Below are 20,494 nucleotides of genomic sequence, written 5' to 3' on the forward strand. Positions count from 1 at the left end.
TTAATGAGGAAAAGGTTATTTATGGCAGTCTTCTGGATGCTGTGGAAGAAAGAGCTATCTGTGCCTTCAAGATTGCTTTTTTTTAATCTAAAAAATCTAAAACTGATTTGCTCTCTAGTGGGGAAAAATATAATCAAACTGCTATTGTTCACCTTCAGGTTGGCTATATCATTGTGAGTCCCCTTACATTCATAAAAAGCAGTACAAAACCATGTCTGATAACTTCATGTTCATTAGATTTGCAAATAATAATCTGTCAAAGTCACTTGGGGATAAAGGGCTTCGTGAAACTGTTGTCAATAATTGACTGTTGAGTTGACTATTTAACAAGTTGCTTTTAATCTCTCTTCTGCAAAATCTTGAAATGTTACAAAGTACAAAATGCAGAGACTCTTTAGGATAATCTAAATGGTTCTGTAGGAACCAAGTGATATTACAAAGAGTAATAGTAAACGTATTTACAATCCTTTGTCAAGGGACTTGCGTTCATATGACACAGTTGTTTAATGAATTGCGTAGATATGCAAAGGAGAAATAACAAAAGCTAATCAGTTTTGTTTTATGTAAAGATGTTAATATGTGGATACTTGAATACCCTCAGAAAAAAAGAATGAGTATTCTAATGATACATGTTGATGTTGTGTAAATTGCTTGGAGAAGAGCTTCTGTAATCACTTCAAAAGTGAATATGCTTAAAAAGAAAATAGGATGATGCAGCTGATATTATACTTCTGTACTAAAATTACTTTGAATTTGTTGATTGCCAGCTAACCTGGGATAGCTTGTCTAAAGCTTACCTGGGCCTCTACCAAATGGGAAATCAATCCAAAACTGTTCCCTTTTAGTTAACACCTGAATGTGAGGAGCAAGAATCACTATAATGGCCCCATCATGCTGGATATAAATGTAAAACCGAAATATTTGTCTGTAACATGGAGGAAACTGGAAGGCAAAGTGAGACTTCTAAGTCAGTGAGCTGCTTGGCATGTTTATGAATAGGTGCCCCACCAAGTGTTTCAAGTGATGGTGACCTCTGTGTTGGGTGAGGAAAACTTAGTTGGGTGGTGTGATTGGAGGGAAATTGCGGGGGGGGGGGGGGGGGGGGGGGAACCCTGCTACCTTTAAGTGAAAGGAATATGCTGAGGCAATCTTTTCACTGTGCACTGCTGCACAATGAATGGCTGTCTTGCACAGAGCCCAGATTTTCTTTAATTTGAGTCAGCAGATATTGTTGGAGGCCCTGAATGTCTAGGGAGCCAAATACTAACTTTTGGGAGCTCCTGAGGCTTTTGGGGCATCTGCCTTACAGCTCCAAATGCCAGGGAGGCTTCTCATAAGTGGCCAGAAAATACATATGGTTACATTATGGATGGTTGTATCAGCACCAGGCCATTCATTCTGTAATTCTCCAACTTCTGAGATTTTTTTAGAATATCTGTTTTATTAAAAAAGAGCTAAATCCAGCTTCAACCGTTCTGTTGACATATGCTGGAACAGGTATTCCTGCAGCAGATTTAGGTCTTCTGTTGCTCTCTAAGACAAAAAGCCAGTAAAGATTCTGGAAGGCAGTTCAGTGCTCTGAATTATCTTCTGGAAATCCTACTTATGTAAGAAATGCAGGCTCTCAATTCACACGCAGCAAACGTATACATTAGGTGGTATAATAGTCACCATAATATATGTTGCAATTTGCTCCATGGGATATAGGAGACCACAGCTTGTACCCAGAGGCCTTTCTCACTTTTAGAACATAACTTTGCATATATTTCCCCAGTTCTTAGAGATACGTAATGTTTATCACTACTGAGGTATTATGACAATTGTTTGAAGGTAGGAAGCTCTCCACCAGAAAAGCAGAAAAGTTGCTCAATCTGAGTGACCCAGGCATAACTTGGAACAAGCGGAGGCTCCTATGTTGCACATCCATCCCTCTAAACATCTTGCAGAGAAAAATGTTGAAAAGACCTCAGCTGAAGTTTATCCCTATTAGCAGTCACAGACTGTGTGCTTCAGAGAAATTTAAAAATATCTGGTGTAATTTAAAATTAAGCAATCAGTATTAAGAGCTCTGGAAGAGGTAGTGTGACTAAACTGTAAACAGTGCTGTTCTAGCCATCTTTTAGCTCTTTATCCCTGTTCCTAAACTCCTGCAGGATAAGACCATTTCTGTGGAAACAAGGCAAACTGTGAACATTGCTCTGCTGCCAGATGGCTGTGATATTTCTTCCTCTGAAAGTAAAGATCTTTCTAGCTTATTCTTTGTGTAATACAATAGTAATTTCAGTAAAAACACCACTACAGGTTGGTATGGGCCGTCTCGATTTAATTATTCGCATGGCTGTGAAAATATGTGGTCAAAATCACACATCTTAAGATCCATGTCTTAATGTATGTTCTTCTTCCATCTTCTGCAGTTCCCAGTGTCTAGACTGGGATAGTTCTCGAAGGCTGCAGCTCCCCTGCCTTTCTGAGAGAAGAGCAAGCGTTGTGTGGTGTGACCCTGCTAGGTCACACCCTAGCCCTTCGCTAAGGGAAAAGTTAGGAAATAGTCTCTATAGAGTCTCCTTTTGTTTCTGGGATAGAACATTTTCCAGATCTTGGTAAGGGGAAGAACCCTGCCTTTACGAAGGAGGGGAGTAGCAGTAGAGGTATCTCTCTTCCTGCAGGAGACCTGGGAAAACTTGCATAAGCCTAAATGCTAGCTGTCTGCTAAAATAAAAGTCAAAAGAAGTATTAGTGTATTCAGGCACTATCTTGATCTCATTACATCAAGAATTTATACTGCAAACTGCTGCAATTTTTTATCTAGCAAGTCTTTAAAATGATACATGTAACATAGAAGATTCCAACTGATATGGACAAGTGTAGAAGGCACCATTACATTTCAAAAGCCTGTCAAAATGCCTAATTTACCTAATGTTTTTAAATTAGCAAATGAAAAAACTGTTTCAGGAGAACTTTGTTAATGATAACCTGTCTTCAAGGAAGGAAAGTGATGGAACTAGGAAGATTTTGCTCAGCAGTATGGGGAAAACTTCCTCATAAAACTAAAAAAATAAAAATGCATGTCTGTTTTCCCTCCAGTATCTTTTATCCTGTAAAGTAACGTTAGTAATGTTACTAACTATGCTGATTCAGTGTTTTGAGCAGACTTAAAAGAGATTCTAATCAATACGTGAATTAAAGCCCCCTCCCTACAAAAAAGCTTTTTTTTCACATCAGTCTACCTATTCAGGTTGTTTCTATTTTGGATAGATGACAAAATTGTACAGCTCTGTGAATATTCAAAATGCATCTCTCCAGTCTTTCAGTTTGTGTCTCCCACTGCTAAAATAGCAATCGATGAATCCTGTAGAGAAATGCAGATGTCTAAGAAACACTGGATCGTGTTAATGTGCCTCTTTATTGCTCACGTCCCTGAAAATATATATTTTTAACAGTGCAATTGCATTACTAGTATTGTCTTAATTTTTTTTTGGGGGGGGAGAAATCTGTGCTACTAGGATAGTTCTAAAAAGGAAAAAAAGTGTGTGTGTGTGTGTATATATATATATATATATATATAATAGTACATATATTTATATATATAAATACATACACACACACAATCATTGTTATTGTCTTTGAAACTGATTCTTTTTGTCGCTTTAAAAATATGCCACATCTCCCTCTGTGGTACTAAAAATTGAGTATATTCTAAACCTGTAACCCATTCCTGTAAATAACCATCTTTTTCTGCTACACACACTGTACATAGATACAATTTTTTGTCATTAAAGCTTTAAAAAAATTAGAAAAGATAAGTCATACATTAACTAGATGACATGTTCACTGGAAATGATACATTAAATTGAGCTGAATTCAGACAATCAGTGACTGATGTGATACACGCTTAAAATTAATTCATGCAAAAAATTGTAGATTAGTTTTATTTTCAATTTAATATTGGAGTAGTCCAGTCACTCAACACATTGAAGTTTATTTTTTTTTAAGGAGCTAGGGATGAAATACTCAAAGTTTACTTTTAAAAATTGCTTTTATTTGTATTTATGTCTACTGCAAATTTACAAGCCTTCTACTAAAAAATTATCAAAGATGTTAAGATGTAAAATAGATACTCATCATTCAAAGGTATTATATAATTTATGTAATACAGTGGTAGTCTAATAAATTCCGTTTAATAGGTAGTAGTAGTGTTTTAAGCCTGCGATTACTGAATCCTTGAGTGCATGGATTAGTCTAAGGGATCTAAAGAAACTTGTTTTTCCTAATTTTAAACACCTGACTTAAGGTAGTTGCATATTCTGCATCTCCCCTGGGGAATTCTTACCATTCTGCAAACTGAAACAGATTGAAAAACACTTATTTTTTTTCCTATTTCCAGAGAAAGATGATGATAAGTAGTGATAACAACTTAATCATGCTCTCTTACAGTATCCTTCTAAAAATGTGTTTAGTTATAAAACACCTAGTTATTGTTTCTCTAAACTCCTTGTATGATTAGTTTTTTTTTTTTCAGACTCTAGTGTTGGCCCCCACAGGGAGGTTCTGCCTGACGCGCATTGTGCACCAAGGCGCCTGTGTTGTGATGTTACAGCTCGAAGGTGCCGTAGCGATGCGTGGTGGAAGGTGCGTGGTGGAAGGATGCCGCTTCGCAAGCATCGCGTGCTGCTGCAGCAGCACAACGTGCTGACGCCCGGGCGGCTCACTGCGACCGACGTCTTCTGCTTCGAAACTCTTTATCAGTCAATTCACTATAGCAGAGCTACGTGGGAATGACTACCTGATTAGCCTCATAAGTAGATCTGAAATAAAGAAGGCTTTCTATGAGTATGGCTTGCTCCAATTTTGAGAGGAATGATCTTTGCTTCACTTTGCCAGAAAGGTTAGAGAGATTTGAGGCTAAAAGGCAAAGCTATCTTTAGCACTGAAGGATAAAGAATCAGTATGTATTTAATGAATAAGAGTCCTTTTGAAATATTTTTCCGTGTCCAAATGCTTATCAAGTAGATGTAAATATTATATTGTCTAACTTTTTAAATGTAAAGTTATGCATGCAATATACAGATGAAAGTACTAATTGTGTAATCAGCAGTGTTTTGTGGTGTCAGAATTAGGAGGGTAACTTATAGTAGATGCTATTGAACATTGAAAATTTAGGTTTTAATCTCTCAAAATTAATCTACAGCTTGCTTTTTACCGCTTGTTTACTCTCTTCCCCCAGGCACACACATAAAACTTCCCTTGACATTAATGACTTCTGTCAGTGCCAGCACATTTGAAAATCAGGCCACTTGATTTTTAATTCTTATATATGCAAATAGGAGATTGATCTAACACACTTTAATTACAATTGCAAATAGAAGAGCCAAAATAAGGAAGCTGTGGTTATTTTGACTTAAAATAACCTTTTTGGTAAGAACTCTTTTTTCTGTTTTTAATAGACCTTTTTGTGTTCCTCTTCATTTAAAATGATGATATGACTTGTAATGAAGTAGTTTTACTATTGACGTTGAACACTGTAATGGTCTTTTAATGGTACCTTAATGGGATCTCCGAGGACTTGCATTGAAATAATTTCACCTTTTTGTAATTTTACTTCATAATGGACTGTAGCAGTACAATTTAAGGTCTCCTCAAATATTTCATTGGTTTGTGAAATATGTTGAAAACTAAGCTGCTATTCTGTCAAATAGAGGAAGTATTACGGAAACTTTTTGTCATATTTAGTATGTTTTCCATACTTAAAATATTTTGTCTGCCTCGCCATTAGTAAGGCATTAGTTGATTTTGTAAGATTTTGTCAAAATCACTAAATAATAAAAAAGTATATATTGAATTTATTTGCCTTCCAGTTAGGAATAAGAAAACTTATGTTGATACATCACTTATTTCTTGTGTCTCTATGACTCCGAAGTTAGATATAATACAAAGATTGTTGCATGTCCAGTGCTTATGTTACCCCTTGCAAATAGTATGAAAGAAGGTGGCTGTTCAACTTTGTTATTTTTGGGTAGCCCCAGGCATTGGAATGGAAAGAGCTCATTATAAATCTGGCGCAACTTTAGCTCAACAAGCACTTCTACAGAAGTGTTATAGTAAAAATAAAATTTTACAATGATTTGCTGTGTCATGAAAGCACTCAAATAGAAGTGTTATTGACTAATTTTGAAGGCTTTTTTTAGTTGGAGTTTCATGTAAATGAGCTGTCAGGCCAAGATTTTGCCCTGAGCTTGTTCATACTTCAGTAGTTCTATTTCAGTTCCTAACACACCTTTTCTGGGCAGAGATTGTTAATTTTGGGTAAACATCCTTTATAAATAAAAACTAATTCTGATCTATTACTTAAGTTTATGGAGGTAATAAAGCTTATTTCTGAATAGCTATGTAATGATCTAGTGTTTTTTTAATCAAGAGCTAGTGTTCTGGAATTTCTTGTTCCATCAGTGCATGCGTTATTTGTCTAGGTCAAACGCTGCTAAATATTTACAAGAAATGTGTGTTTGTGTGCTATCTAAACAGTTCAGAAAGTGAAGGCCTCCTTATGAGGAAGATGTGAGAAGCTGAAGGGCTGAACTTGTTTGCCCAGATACTTCATGTTATTTATTATGGAAGAATACTGAAAGCCACCAAAGGGAATAGATTCCTTGTCCTGCCTTCCCATGTTATCTTTCTGTGATTCCGGACATGCTAACGTCCAAGAAGTGGGAATAGGAGTTCACTGGTTGCAATGCTTTTTTGTTTGTCTGTGTTAAGAATACTAGACTGACCAGTACAGACTAGACTGTCTGTGACCAATTGACTAGTTTTTGACTGGAAAGATTCCCACGGAGTCTATATTAATTATACATAATTGTGAAACCCCAACCATCTTACGTATTTTAAAACAACTTGTTTTTAGATTTCATTGATTAGATCTTTTTTGTTGTGATACAAGTTAGCTTTTAGAGTATGCTATATTTATTCCCAAGCATAGACGGCCAATAAATAAGCTTAGGTCGAGTGTAGTTGTTCTGATTATTAAAGCTTTACCAAAACTACTCTCATGTTGTATACAAGCAGATGGGCTTGTTTGTTTGTTTACAGAATTCTGTTTTAGTTCTCTTGGTTCTCCCTTTGCCAGCTGAAAATTCCAATGTTTTTATCTTAGCCTGTTAATGTTTTATTGAGTTGGCAACATTTTTAAAACGTATTTCAAAATACACTTCTAGTTAAGTTTTTACTTGTCTTTCAATAGCAAAAAAACAGCTGAATGAAGCTCTGTTAGGAACTTACAGACTTTTACTTGGGGAAGGAGCTACTGAGTTTCTATGAGAGGGAAAAATAAAAACATGCCATGTAATTGGAAATGTATTTTATGGGTGTGCCTACTATGTTACTACTAAGACTTTTAAACAGTGTAATGACTTCTGCCTTTGTCTTTTCAGGCTAAGTTAGTATTGCCTCTAGCTGGAGTCTACCAATTCTGGTGCAGTGTATTAGAAAGTGATTGTAATATGCAACAAATGCGTATTATTTTGTAATTATCATTGTCCATCAAGAGTTATTAGGAGCATATGTATTGAAAAACTCCTCAAATTCTCTTCTTCAAAATACAGAATTTAAACATGGTAGAGGGGGAAGAAAGTCAGGTGTAAGCAATACATCACAATAATATTGTAAATGGCGAGAGCCTATTTCTGCTACTAATATCAGAGAGCAATTTATGCTGTAAGTCATCCTCTTATTTTGAAGAGAACCTTTGGTGACAGGCAGTAGTCGCTGGAGTGACAGTATCAGAATCTCAACCAATATGAGCTTGTGGCAGGCACAGAAATGGAACACGGGATGAGAAAAGTAATGTCGTAGCAGTGACTTTCTTGGCTGAAAGCTGCATCTCGTTTGCTGCATTTAATAGTTTTCTCTGGGCTGCATGGTGGTTCTGTCTTGATTTTATTATTATTTTTAATAGAGTGGCTAGAGCAATAATGTATGTTTCAGTCCTTTTACACTGTTTTGCACTTAAATATGATCTAGGCATTCTTGATATGCATATGACTATGCAAAGGTTAAGCATTTTATAATATTGGTGTGTTTGAATTATTGCGATGGTAATCTCCATAACTGAATTGCATATTGAATGAAATTATTGTTTTCATTCATCTTGGCTTCCAATATTTGCTCTTGCTTTCAGAGACAGGAATTTATTAGCTGCAGCTATTAACGTATGTTTTTGTAACTCTTTGTAAATAATGATGGTGGCTTCTTTAGAAGTATTTCTAATAGTTCTTAAAAGGTACAGGTAAGCCTATGAACTGGACATCTGAGCTTTCTATCATTTTGTTTCATTCTGAGTATTCCTTTTTTCTTTTTTTCTTCTTATTTTCTGTGTACAGTTTTCCCTTTCACATCTCCTTTTCTTATTCCTCTTTTGTCTTTATTGAAGTTGAGAGACTAATGGTTTAATAGTTACTCAAAATTTTGCAAGTTGCTGCTGTTCAAAGGATAAATTGAACGTTTTCTGGATCAAAGAGAAATACCCTTTTATCCATTGTTCTAGATTGCACAGAATATGTTTTTCCAAATGCAGGAGAGGTGCCAACAGACCACTTTCAACCAGTTCTTTGATCCATAACACCCTATGCTTTTAATATTACTGTATCTATACTTCTGTGACTGAGAAACATTCAGTCTTGGAGGTCTTTCTGTAGGACTAATTCATTCATGTACATTGCTATTAAATAAAAACAGTGACACTGTTCTTTTAGGTAGTTCAGTTCTGTGAGCAAAATGGAATGTAACCTTAAGTTAGGTAGTGACAAGTACTTATGTTTTGAATTGGTTCCTTTATTTCTTTAATTTAACCCAACTGAAAGGCAGCTGTGACACAATCAACTTCAGTAAAATTTAACTTCACCCATGAGCCTCTTTCTAGCCATCTCTTTCTGGCCTTTTAGAATCTGATGATAAGACTCCAGATCCATTTCCACATTTTTTCTTTCCATATGTCTTTGCTGAGCTGCTTGCTTGGGAGCTGTAATCATGTAAGTAAGGTCCTGAAGATTAGGCTAGCTGGAGCTTCAGGAAGCAATCTGGCAGTTGCTGGGCTGATGGGATACTTTCTGGGAGTCTTTAAATATATCATTGTTTATTGGAAGTCGCCATTGACTTGCTGGTAAAAGTGTATTAAAAATGCTTAAAATATGGCTTTATATTATTGACACTGGCAGTGTAACAGTTTAAACAGTCTAAAAATGAATTCTATTCTTATCTCAAGTTCAAAACAAGGAAGCTAGTTTAACAGAACTAAAAATACTAGACTTGAAGCAAAGAATGGAGAGAAGAAAAAGCAAAAGATATAAATGCTAAGCCTACTTTAAGATTCTTACTTGGACAAAAATCACACGAAGTGAAATTGTTGTTTTTAAGTGTGAGATAGTTCTGGAGAGTTTGCAATGTGGAAGTTTTCCTTTAACACGGGATGATTTGGATGCACTGTTAACCATAGCAGTCATAAGGCTCCTTTCCCTGTCTCCTGAAATTAAATTTGTTGCTTGTGCTTTAACTCAGCCTTTGCTGGCTTCATTAGTATAGAGCTTGTTGATATGTTTCTATAGCACTGGCTTTACTGTTTGCAAATCAGCTTTCATGCTACTGACTAGCTTCTACAGTACTGCTAACCAAGTTAACAAGTAGTCTACCAGCGCAACAACTTCTGAAATGCTTCTGCATGAATAAAACATCCTACAAATTGAAAGCTATCTTAATAGCAATGTACTATTCTCCTTTATTGTAAAGAGAAGATTTTCTACCTCACTGGTTTGATGAATCTATTTTAAACTTTTTTAATATTAAACTTTTTGAGGAAAAATGAGGTGAGACCTTATGCTAGCTATCTCAGCTAATCAAATTTATTCCACAGTAGTGAGGGGAGCATTCATGTAATAAACTGTCAAAATACAAACTCTTAATCAAATATGAAAGGAAGAAGAAAGCTGGCTCTTTTCTACGATGCCAATGCATGTGGATAATAACTAATAAGATAGATGCAATTCAAAAGAATTGATTACTGCAGAAAGGAAGCCACTGGAAATCTGTAAGTGCTTGTTCAAATGATAGTGTTGCTATGCACTTGCACCATGTCTAGATTAGGAAAATAGGTATCATCTTAAAATATGTTCACTAGCACATTTTTAAATGTTACTGGAGCAAATGTTCCAACATATTTGAAAATGTGCTAGCTATCTCTAGCTTTACAGAATTCTGCTGAAATGAAAAGCTCTTTATTGGGACACTTGATTTACACATTGAAATGATATGTCTAAAATGTCATAAATCATATTCTACATAATCTGAAAATCTGTTTGCATCCTACTTAATGTGTGAGAATAAGTTTTTGAACACTTACAGATGACACACTAAGTTGGACTTTAGCTCTTAGTTTTTACACAATTAAACTATGTGTTTAGACAGTGCAAAAAATGGTGGTCCATGTTGTTCATTCTTCTGTTTTCATGTAGAATGTTTCATCTATTTAGAAGTTAGTTTTAGAACTTAGATTTTAATATTTAGCTCACTATGTTAGGAAGCCACTAATTGAAATAAAAAATCTAAATTTTCCTCTAGTTTCTGTACCAATTTATATCTATACTATATTTCTGAATGTATCCATTCAAGATTTGTTCTGTTATTTTAGTATGGATGTTCTGTTGAAATTAACCTGGATCAGTCCATTAAAAATGACTTTCAATTTGTTATACATGCTCCAGAAAAATTTCCTTGTTCAGTATTCTTGATGGGCTCTGTTGTAGTTCCTTTATGCATGTGAATTCATGGTGTGTACAATTTGATTCCTAAGGCGCTTGCTTCCAGCTTCTGATTTATCACACCTGAATCGTTGTTCTTAGGTTCCCTGTACAGTTAATGACCATCTGAATAGAGACACCTTTCTTTCTGGAAGTATGGCTGCTGTGTTTTCTTTTCTGCCTTGTGATTTCCTTGGAGGCAAGCACATTACAGGTAACGTAGAATGACAATGGGATATACATGCTCAGTTTCTAATTTGTCAGTCGTCAGATGGTAGACTAGTTTTCACGTTAACTTTTATTAATCTATTTATGATGCCGTGAACTCTTTTCTAGGGATTAGTCCCCAGTTCAGATGCTCAGTAACATAAGTCTTTATTCTGTGTCCTGTGAGCTGGCTGATACCATATGGGAGACTCCTGAGCATTCTTTGGTGGCTGCTCTTTATCAAATGCTCACCCTCTCTCTCCTTGCTTTTGGGACTTGCCAAGGGAATTTTTATTATTGTCCTCTGTCCAAAGTACTCTATTTTCAGGGACTTTTTTTTGAACGCTTTTAGTCAGAAAATGATATCTGGAAACATATAATCTATAACAGATCTCTTCTGCTGTATCATTTAGTTACTTTTTTATTTGTGAACTTTTGATCTTGAAGGTGAGGAGGTCTGTTTTTTATTACCTAAAATGTTGGTTGCAGTATTTCAACCATGTTCCTAAACTATATAGGAAAGTAAAACTTTTCAAGACTTCTATTTCCAAATATTGTGTTAGACCCTTTGGTTTCAGCCTCAGGCTGTTATTGTATACAAAATCCTGGGCTCATATCTAGATGCCATTCATAAAGAATGAGTTTTGGATTTTCATTTGGAAAAAATGAACTCTGAAGATATATCTCACTTCGTTATTTGCAAATTCTGCTCATTCCTTGGCGTCTATCTCCTGTCAATTCTGTAATTTGCTATGCTAGTCACCATAGTATCACAGAACCTTCCAGCAGGGCATAAAGTTATTAATAACCTACCAAATTTTGCTTGTTCTCCCTTCCTCTTTGATTTGATTGTGTACAGTGAGCACACTGGTATGTGTGTTTACATTTGTTTTGTTTCTTCTTTAATTCATGTTCTTGTTTGGTAGCAATCAACAACAGCTCATTGAATCGGAAAGGAAAGTGGCTTTAATTCCTAGGGGACTTCTTACCATTATCTCGTAATGGTCCTGTAAAAATGTTCTTTTGATACACAACTCCACAGGCTATATCATGGTTCCCTATATCTTTCACAGTTGCCAGTTGCTCTAAACCAGTTCATTAGTGTCTGCTAATTTTTTCCCTGAGTAATTTAGAGAACATACTTCTATGTTCAGGTATCACATTGGATGATCTTTAGGGAAGTGGAGTATTTCATCAACTCAACTAGTTACTTCCATGTAGTCTTTCAGAACTTCTTTCTAGGCTTATTGCTTAATCCTATTTTGAGCCAGTATATGAAAAAAGCAAAGAAAAAAGACTAGAAAAAATAATTTCCACACAAGTTATTTCTGAAGCACTTGACTATCTTGGCTTTTTAAAATGAAAACCCTGAAATGCCTTCCATCCTAGAGAATCAGTTAATCTGACATTTGAGTGTTTGACAGAGATAGGCAGACTCGCATAAAAAAGGTTCATCCCCTTGTGACCCGTCTTCATTTTTCCTAACAGCAGAGTGGCTGTCCGCCAGCTCTGATCAGACATTCATCTGAATCTTTTGACGGGAGTATGCTTGAGCTCCCCCTCCGGACATGGTTTTCCCTTATTTTGGTAAAGCACTAGAAATACCGTTATTCCATGCAAGTTGGGAACTCCTTGAGAGATGCTCTGAGAATGCAGTCTTGATGGCTTCTTTGTGGTGACCCTTTAGGATGTGAAGCATCTTTCCTGGGTAATGAGATGTAGTAGATTGTCTGTTTGTAGGTGTAGAGAGTTAACAGGCTCTGTTGCTTATAGGCACAGAACAGTGTGTATAGCTTGAGAAAGACACATTCTGTTACTGTGGTGCCTTTGTACTTCCCACTTCCTCATAATTTATTGTTTGCGTGGAAAGTGCATAGCTTGTTCTTTAGCAGTCTTGTTTTCGGTTCTATGCACCCATTTTTGTTTCTTGATACTTGATGGCTTAACTTTACATGACCTTTTACAGGCATGCCTATGATTCTGTAAGCGATTGCAGAGGAGCTAACTGTAAATGTCAAACACCACTTCTGGCAACAGTGGGTAAAGCTTCCCTTTTCCTATTAAAGATGAGTATTGAAACATAAAACTGTTTTTCTGGGAATGCTTTGCCCAGTATCCCCTGTCAGCAGGGTGCACAGTAACACAGCAAAGTTGCACTGAACTAGATTCACTGGATCAGAGACTTGAAGGAAAATCCCAGACAGCTCACAGGGAACCACAGCTGAGTTGAATGCCCGTGGATGAACCTTGCAGAGCACTGTCCCTACACAGCAGTGCAGGGTTTGGTGTGCTCTGCTGCTGTCTTGTGTGAGTTCTCCTTGCGTTATTTGTGAAGCCACAGCAGAAACAGAACCTATCAGCATTAAAGAGCACATTTGTGGGCTCCAGTGAATTTGCATTGAACCATCTCTTGAGATGCAACTCCTTTGTTCTGAACTAACTGTTTGCATTGGGCATAAACGGTTGGGTTTGGTTGTGGGAGCTGCAGGGGTGCCCTGGATAGGAAGAAGTAATGAACAACCCAGTGCTTGTCACAGCTGGCTCCAGCTGGCTCTGGAACAGATGAAAAACAACCCAATGCATGCCAAAATCAAAGCTAGTTGGAGGAGCACCTGGCACCTCTGCTCAAACATGTTTAAGAGTGGCAGCTGCTAGGGGCAGGAGGTACATGAGGAGACAGGAGGACACACAGAAGGAGACATGTGAGGAGATACATAGAGAGATGCATTTGGGAGACGCATGGAAAGGGACTGGGGACATGCATGGGGGTGCTGCCTTGGAAGGAGAGGCACCATGCCGGAGGAGGCCTGCCTCTGAGGGACCACAGCCGCGGATGGCTTGTGCCAGAGCAGGAACATCCCTGAGGGACCACAGCCCATGGAGGACCTACACCGGAGCAGAGGAGCAGTAAGAAGGAAAGAGCCAGTGGCGGACAAGAGTGGGAAGCCAGAAGCAGCAGAAAGAAACCTGAGGCAGTGACCCCAACCTCCTGTGCTGCCTGCTGCCTCATGAAAGGGATTAGGAGGATGCGAGTGTAATGTGCAGCAAAAATGAGGGAAACTGAAGCTAAGAAGGGGAAAGAAAGGTGTTTGTCTGAAGCTGAGCCTGGGGAAAGGTTTCCCTAAGTGTTTGTTTAATTCTTGGAGTTCTCATCTTTTCTTCTCTTTTTTTTTTTCTCCCTCTCAACACCTGAACCAGTAATTTAATTCATTGCTAATTAACATAAACTTTCAATTAAGTGAGATTCCTCTAGTTGAGATTATTTTGTCCCCAACGCTGCCCTGATTCACAAAGACATTCCAGCACAGCCGTTACCGAGTGAAAGGAGCCAATGGAAATCGTAATGGTAGAAATACGTGTGGTATTTAATAAATTTTTCCTTATGCTTCTTACGTCTTGTCATTGAGTAGATCTTTTCCTCCTCCTGACAAAATGGAGGAAAGCATATAGCATTAGGCATGCTCTGTTTTCCACTTATGCAGCTTTTTTTTTTTTTTAATCAAGGTGGAACTAAGCAACACTGTTGAGCTTGCTTTACTTTATCCTTCATGTGAAAATTGAGTTTTCATACTTAATTACTAAAACATGACAGGAGAAAAAATCTGAAGCATGTACCACCTGCTTTTCCTTTTATCTTGATTTATCCATTAACTTAAAGCCCTCCAAGACACAATTAACCCTTTTTTAATACCATGAGGCTTGAAATGATCATTAAAACTCATTAAAGCTGAGAAACTTATTTTCAAAGGCACTTTAATATTAAAATTTTCCTGATTTCTTTTCTTGTGGTTAGAGTGGAATACTTAAGATACAGCCAGCGTGGTTACAGTGTTAACTAGCTATTCAAGTAATTAACAATAATTGGTTGCTTAGCATTGCAGAACTACAATCTGCTTTAGAGACTTTGAAATAATTTTCTATAATGAATGTTGTCTTACGAGTGTGGGCTATTCTACTAATGATGTTGTCAGCAAGTCCTTTTTGTGCAGCAAGAAGAAAATCTAATTGAGGATAAAAAAACATTACTAGAAGGCTTAGGTGTTTTTCCTTGCCATGTTCTTTTGCATTATGGATTGTGCTGTTACGACAAGAAAGCACACGCTTAGGTTTTCTAACTGATTGAATTACTCTTGTTTTTAATGTCTTTTAAAATGCACAGATATGCAGTCAATTGTATATTAACACTGACTTCGTTGCTGTTGCATAGACATAAGTGAAGGCTGAATTTGGTCTCATTAAAGAAAGCTGTTTAGGGGGTTCTGTAAATTGCTTAGCCTACTGCAGGCTTTGTATAAGCAATGGTCTTCGAGTTTAGTTGTTGATTAGTATAGAGAAGTCAGAAAAGCTTTCCAAGCTGATAAGCAGTGTTCTTTGAAAAACACAAGTCTTTGCGGGATGGAAATGGTAGTGACTAATCGCTGCGAGCTTCAGAGGTTGGTGGTGACTTTAAAGCAATGAACTGCCTAGGTTTTTTGTTTATGACTGGAAATGCAGTAAAATCATGAAACACCATTAAACTGTTGACTGACTTGTATTGCTAATATTAGCAATGAAAAAGTGAGGGTTTACCAGTGTGATCATAGTATTTAGTATAAATTTAATTAGGTGCACTCAGTTAACAGATGTAATAGCATATTATGCAATTATAAGATTTTTATAATCTCAGTTTTATTGAAGCAGAATATTAATAGAGGAATTAATTTTGATAGCTTATTACTTCACAGAAGTGAGCATAGTGGATCTTCACATGGGTCATTTGTTGCTTAACTTCTAATTTTGTCTTTAAGCTGCGACTAAAGGAGCACTGTGACAGAATGTGCTTTTGATTATTGTGAACCACATTTGGTAACTGAATTTACAATTAAAACTAGTTGTTGTATTTTCCAGAATGTGATTTTTGAAAACAATTGCTTTTCTTTCTTGAAAATAATGGACTATTTGGAGTACTAGTGTTTTCAAAGCACTAGTTCTTGTATTCTTATCTCCTTATCTTTCTTAAAAAATTTTAGATAATCAGCAGAATGGAATTTTCAGAAGTGCTTAGTATCAGCCTAATTCTATCCATAAGAAGCTAAAAAAAAAAAAAAAAAAAAAAAAAGAGGACTTAAGACAGTCCTTAGAAGTCTCTATGTAGTTGCATGATAATACTCTTACCTGCCTCCTCAGTGAAATAAAGGAGTTTGAAAATGGTACTTAAAATTTTAAAGTACAAGAGTAAAATATGTGATGATATCCTTTGTATAGACATCTCAAAGCCTGGTAATAGCCTATAAATGGGCAGCAATCTTCTAGGCTTCCTTTTATTCTTTGGAAAGCAAAATCTTATAGTGGTGAAAATCTTGGAAGAAAAAAGTGTTAATGAGAAAGTGAATCCAGATATGTCCATACACATAGATAGGAGGGAAATATAAAAGTGAAAATGTAACATGAATTGTTGAGAACAATTTAGACATTTCAGGAAATAATACAAGTCATATGAGGATGCTTTACTACTGATTTCTGCTTCATTAATAAAATACCTTTATTCCAATGTACCATGCAGCTATTTCAAACCCATATTTACAGCTTAGCAGATATGAATTTGGAATGCAAAGTTATCTCAAAAAAAAAATTTGCCATGATTATTTTCAGTACATTGGAAACAAATAAGGGGATTCTTTTCTAATTAAAAATATTCTTATCCTTCTTTTTAAGGTGTGGGATGCTGTAGATACAGGCTGCTGTTTAAAAACGTACTCCTGTCACTACTGCGCTGTCCGAGCTGCCCAGTGGTCGCCTTGTGGAAAAAGAATTCTCAGTGGGGGCTTTGATTCCATGCTTCATTTAACAGATGTTGAAACAGGTAACGATCACGTAAGAATATATTTTAGCCCTGTTTGTGATGTTTTTTGAATACAGATACCTTTATTTTCAGAAGAAAATAAAAGGTTAACAAGCTCCAAAGTTAAGTTATCCACAAATCAAAGTCAGAAGTCTTGAAATATGTCCTCACTGAAAAAAAACATGGCAAATTTAGAATAGTTTAAGGTATTGAAGAAGTACAGAATATCTTTACGTTTCTTAGCACATGCAACTGTCTGACGTTGCTCAAATGAACAGTCTGAAACAAAATCTTGCATATTTATTTGCCAAACACTGTCATGAACATTCATTAAAGTGTTTGAAGAGTGTCTTAAGGTTTTCTTCAGTGACAGTTATACATAAGGTTAATTTAAATGTAGACTTGTATTTTATCCATTCATTACATTTTAAATGAATTTCTTTTGCTGAATAGGAGATTAATTAAGAGTACAGAAACTTAAATTTTGTTGAGACTGAATTTGTGTTGTTTTATTGTAATCTTGGATTTGGAATTTGATTGTTGTGTCCTTAACACTTCCTAGATGTTGTCTTGTCTTGTGTCTGCTTAACAAACCAAAGTAATTCTATCAGCTATATTTCTCCTATCTTTTATGTATGTTATCAGCATTGATACAGTAACATTCATTGGGGTTGTATGTAATAGATCATATCTCTGTGTGTATAAATGCAGGATAAGGCCTAAAACTGTCAACTCAAGAGATGCAATCGCATTTTTTGTACTTAATTTATTTTTAAATTTCTAACTCCTGCAAATGTGCAGTTTTGTATGTAAAAAAAAAAGAAGGAAAAAAAAAAGAAAAAAAAGTGAAATAATTATGTACAAAAACTAAAAGTATTTTTTTGTCTAGGAGCGCTTTCTATTATGTAAAATAAAGAACTGTTGTATGTAAGTATCTGGAGAGCCCCATCAAATTAACGGGAAATTTGTGAATGTTGTTTGCACCAAAAGCAAGTTCTTTTCATGTTCTAGGAACTGATTCTTTCTTCAATTTTTGTCATGCCATAAGACTTTGAATTCAAAGATGGCTGCAAGGGAGCTGTTGTGAGTAGAGAATGTGAAACATGTGGCACCAGTGATGGAATATTGATATTCTTGGAATATTCTGGCTTTATAACAATGAAAGAAGCTTAGGTATCCATCATATACCATAGGTTATGGCATATAACTAATGTTACTGTATCAAGACATTAATTGTATAGACTTTTTATTGTTTATTTTCAGTCTCATTGCAGCAATCTTCTCATTTTCATATAAAACAAGGTCTTTCTAATCCAGATTAATTTAATTTTGAGTGCAGTGCTCACAAATTATAAACAGAAGGGTTATTATCATTAGTGGGATTTATAACAGTAGAATACGTTTTTTATGTCCAAGTTGTTTGAATAGACTCTCAGTGTATGTAGAGAAAATCTCATTTTATAAAATTCTAGAACAAATTACAAAGAATTCCATTCATATATTTTAATTTTGGAAACATCTTCGAGTAACATATTTAGTAATGGAATAGCCTTTTGGATTAGGTTACTTTTAGTGTTTCATTTGCTAGCCTAGCATTTCAGGCAATGGCAACGGGATATGTAAAACTTTATCTACCAAGTCTGATATTTGAGTTATCTAGTACTTAAAACTGTAGGTGTAAGGGCAAAATGAATACTTAAGAATTCTTGAGAGTACTAGATATTCATTATTACCTTATTTCAAGAGCGCAGGATTTCTTGAAGGTCCTGTGAAATGTGGCGGTAATGTTGAGGTTTGGACCAGACTTTCAGTGTTACAAACTTGATCTAGAAAAATGTGATAAGAATGATAGAAATTTTATTCTAATTTCATGCACATTCAGTTCAGTTTCTACTTTTTTCCCCTGTTTTTTCCTTCTTCCCTTTTTCCCCAGATGCTCTGTTTTTCACACAATTCATTCAATTCTTTCAGAGAAACAGGGCAAGCAGTTTGCCTCTGGAATCCAAATCAAGCTGTTATAAAAAACTTAATTTCCATTTGAAAAACACTAAGGCAGCTATAAGATTTTGATTTACGTTAGTTCATAGAATCATTCATTTCTCCTCACTAGTCATCAGTGCTGAGATGACTTCTTCTTTGATTAACTTCAGATAGATGTTAGAAGTGTTCCTTCTCAAAGGGAAGAGACTTTTTGGTCTTTGGCCTTAATTACTTTTCATTGCTAGAATGAACTAACTGCCACTGTGTTTAAATGCAGTAAGTGCATGCTGATGGGATTTTATAAATAATAATACTGTCTTCGGTGAATACTTTGGGTCTCTACTTGTCTATTACTCTTGTTCTGGTTCAAAATTTTTCTAGTTGTGTTTACTGAATTCTAATCTTTCTCATCCTTGTTTTCAGTGTAGTTCTTATGTTACATTTGCGTTGTAGCAGTTGTTACATCTCATCTACCAAAATAAGCCTAATAGTCTTAGGGGAATTGCTTTGAAAAGTTTCAGAATCATTGCAAATATGGTTTAGTACAGGCAACATTGTTTAACTGTTGAGGTTTTTTGTGTTGTTTTGAGTTGTTTTTCTGTTAGGAACATAGCTGTTGCCTTATTAAATCAAAATTATAGTTTAGCTGATCGTTTGTTCTGTGTCTGATGACAGCTAGTTACAAGATTCTTCAAAAAAAAGTGCGAGCTTTGTTGTAATAACAAACAGTGCTAGAATAAATTCTCCGTGGAATTTTTTTCCAAAGAATGGACTTAAGCATAGGTATCTCTCTTCCTAGGGTATTACCTTGTCTTGAAGATTTTTTTTATTTTTAACTCTTAATGATTTGAATGATAAAAAAGTCTCCATTGACTTTAGTGGGAATTTAGGGGCATCATATATATCTAGACAGCTTTAGATCACTTAAAAGTAAACTGAACTTCAGCCTTCATCTCTTTGTGTGCAGCCTGCCACTACTGATGGATCCAAAATTCTTTCTTTCTTCAAAATGATACTAACAGGTTTGTATAGTTAGTATAGTGAGAATGACAAAATCCTGAAGACATGTTTAACAGTAGGTGGTGGGTATGGCTAGGGTCAGAGTCATATATTCATTTTCTTCTAACAAGATAGTCTTAGATTAAACTATAGGTTTAGGTCAGTTGGTTAGAGCATGGTGCTAATAATGCCAAGGTTGTGGGTTCAGTACTCATATGGGCCACTCGTTTAAGGGTTGGACTAGATGATCTGCAGACGTCCCTTCCAACCTAACCGCTTTGACGATTCTATGATTCTATATCAGAAGCAAACACTGAAATCTCATCATTAGTCAGCAAAAACAGTTTGGTGTGTTTTTCAGATTTGAACTTGTTGGCAGAGAAATCCTGATACAAAGGTAGAAGACACACCTGTGAAAGCCTATGGTTTTATACAATCAAACTTTTTTCCCCTTGTCCTATTTATTTAATGAAAGTTCTGGATGGCCAAGAGATGGAAGATACTACAGGCTGGAAAGATGGGCTGACGAGAACCTCGTGAAGTTCATCAAGAGCAAATGTGAAGTCCTGCATCTGGATGGAATAACTCTGTGTAACAGGACAGGCTGGGGCCAAATTGGCTAGAAAGCAGCTTTGCAGAAAAACACGGGAGGATCCCAGTGTTAAATATGAATCGGTAGTGTGCTCTTGCAGCTAAGAAGGCC

General features: G+C 36.0%; 1 protein-coding gene across 2 annotated transcripts in view; it reads left to right on the forward strand.

The window, feature by feature from the left end:
* Window positions 1-20,494, forward strand: part of WDR25 (WD repeat domain 25) — a 62,399-nt gene that overhangs the window by 20,817 nt on the left and 21,088 nt on the right. For both annotated transcript variants that reach the window (XM_062576853.1, XM_062576854.1), the window contains exon 3: window positions 16,686-16,833. In XM_062576853.1, coding sequence (XP_062432837.1) covers window positions 16,686-16,833 — 148 coding nt within the window. The remainder of the gene's footprint in view (window positions 1-16,685; window positions 16,834-20,494) is intronic.

The sequence above is a fragment of the Rhea pennata genome, chromosome 5 (genome assembly GCF_028389875.1).
Source record: "Rhea pennata isolate bPtePen1 chromosome 5, bPtePen1.pri, whole genome shotgun sequence".
In the NCBI taxonomy this organism is placed as follows: domain Eukaryota; kingdom Metazoa; phylum Chordata; class Aves; order Rheiformes; family Rheidae; genus Rhea; species Rhea pennata.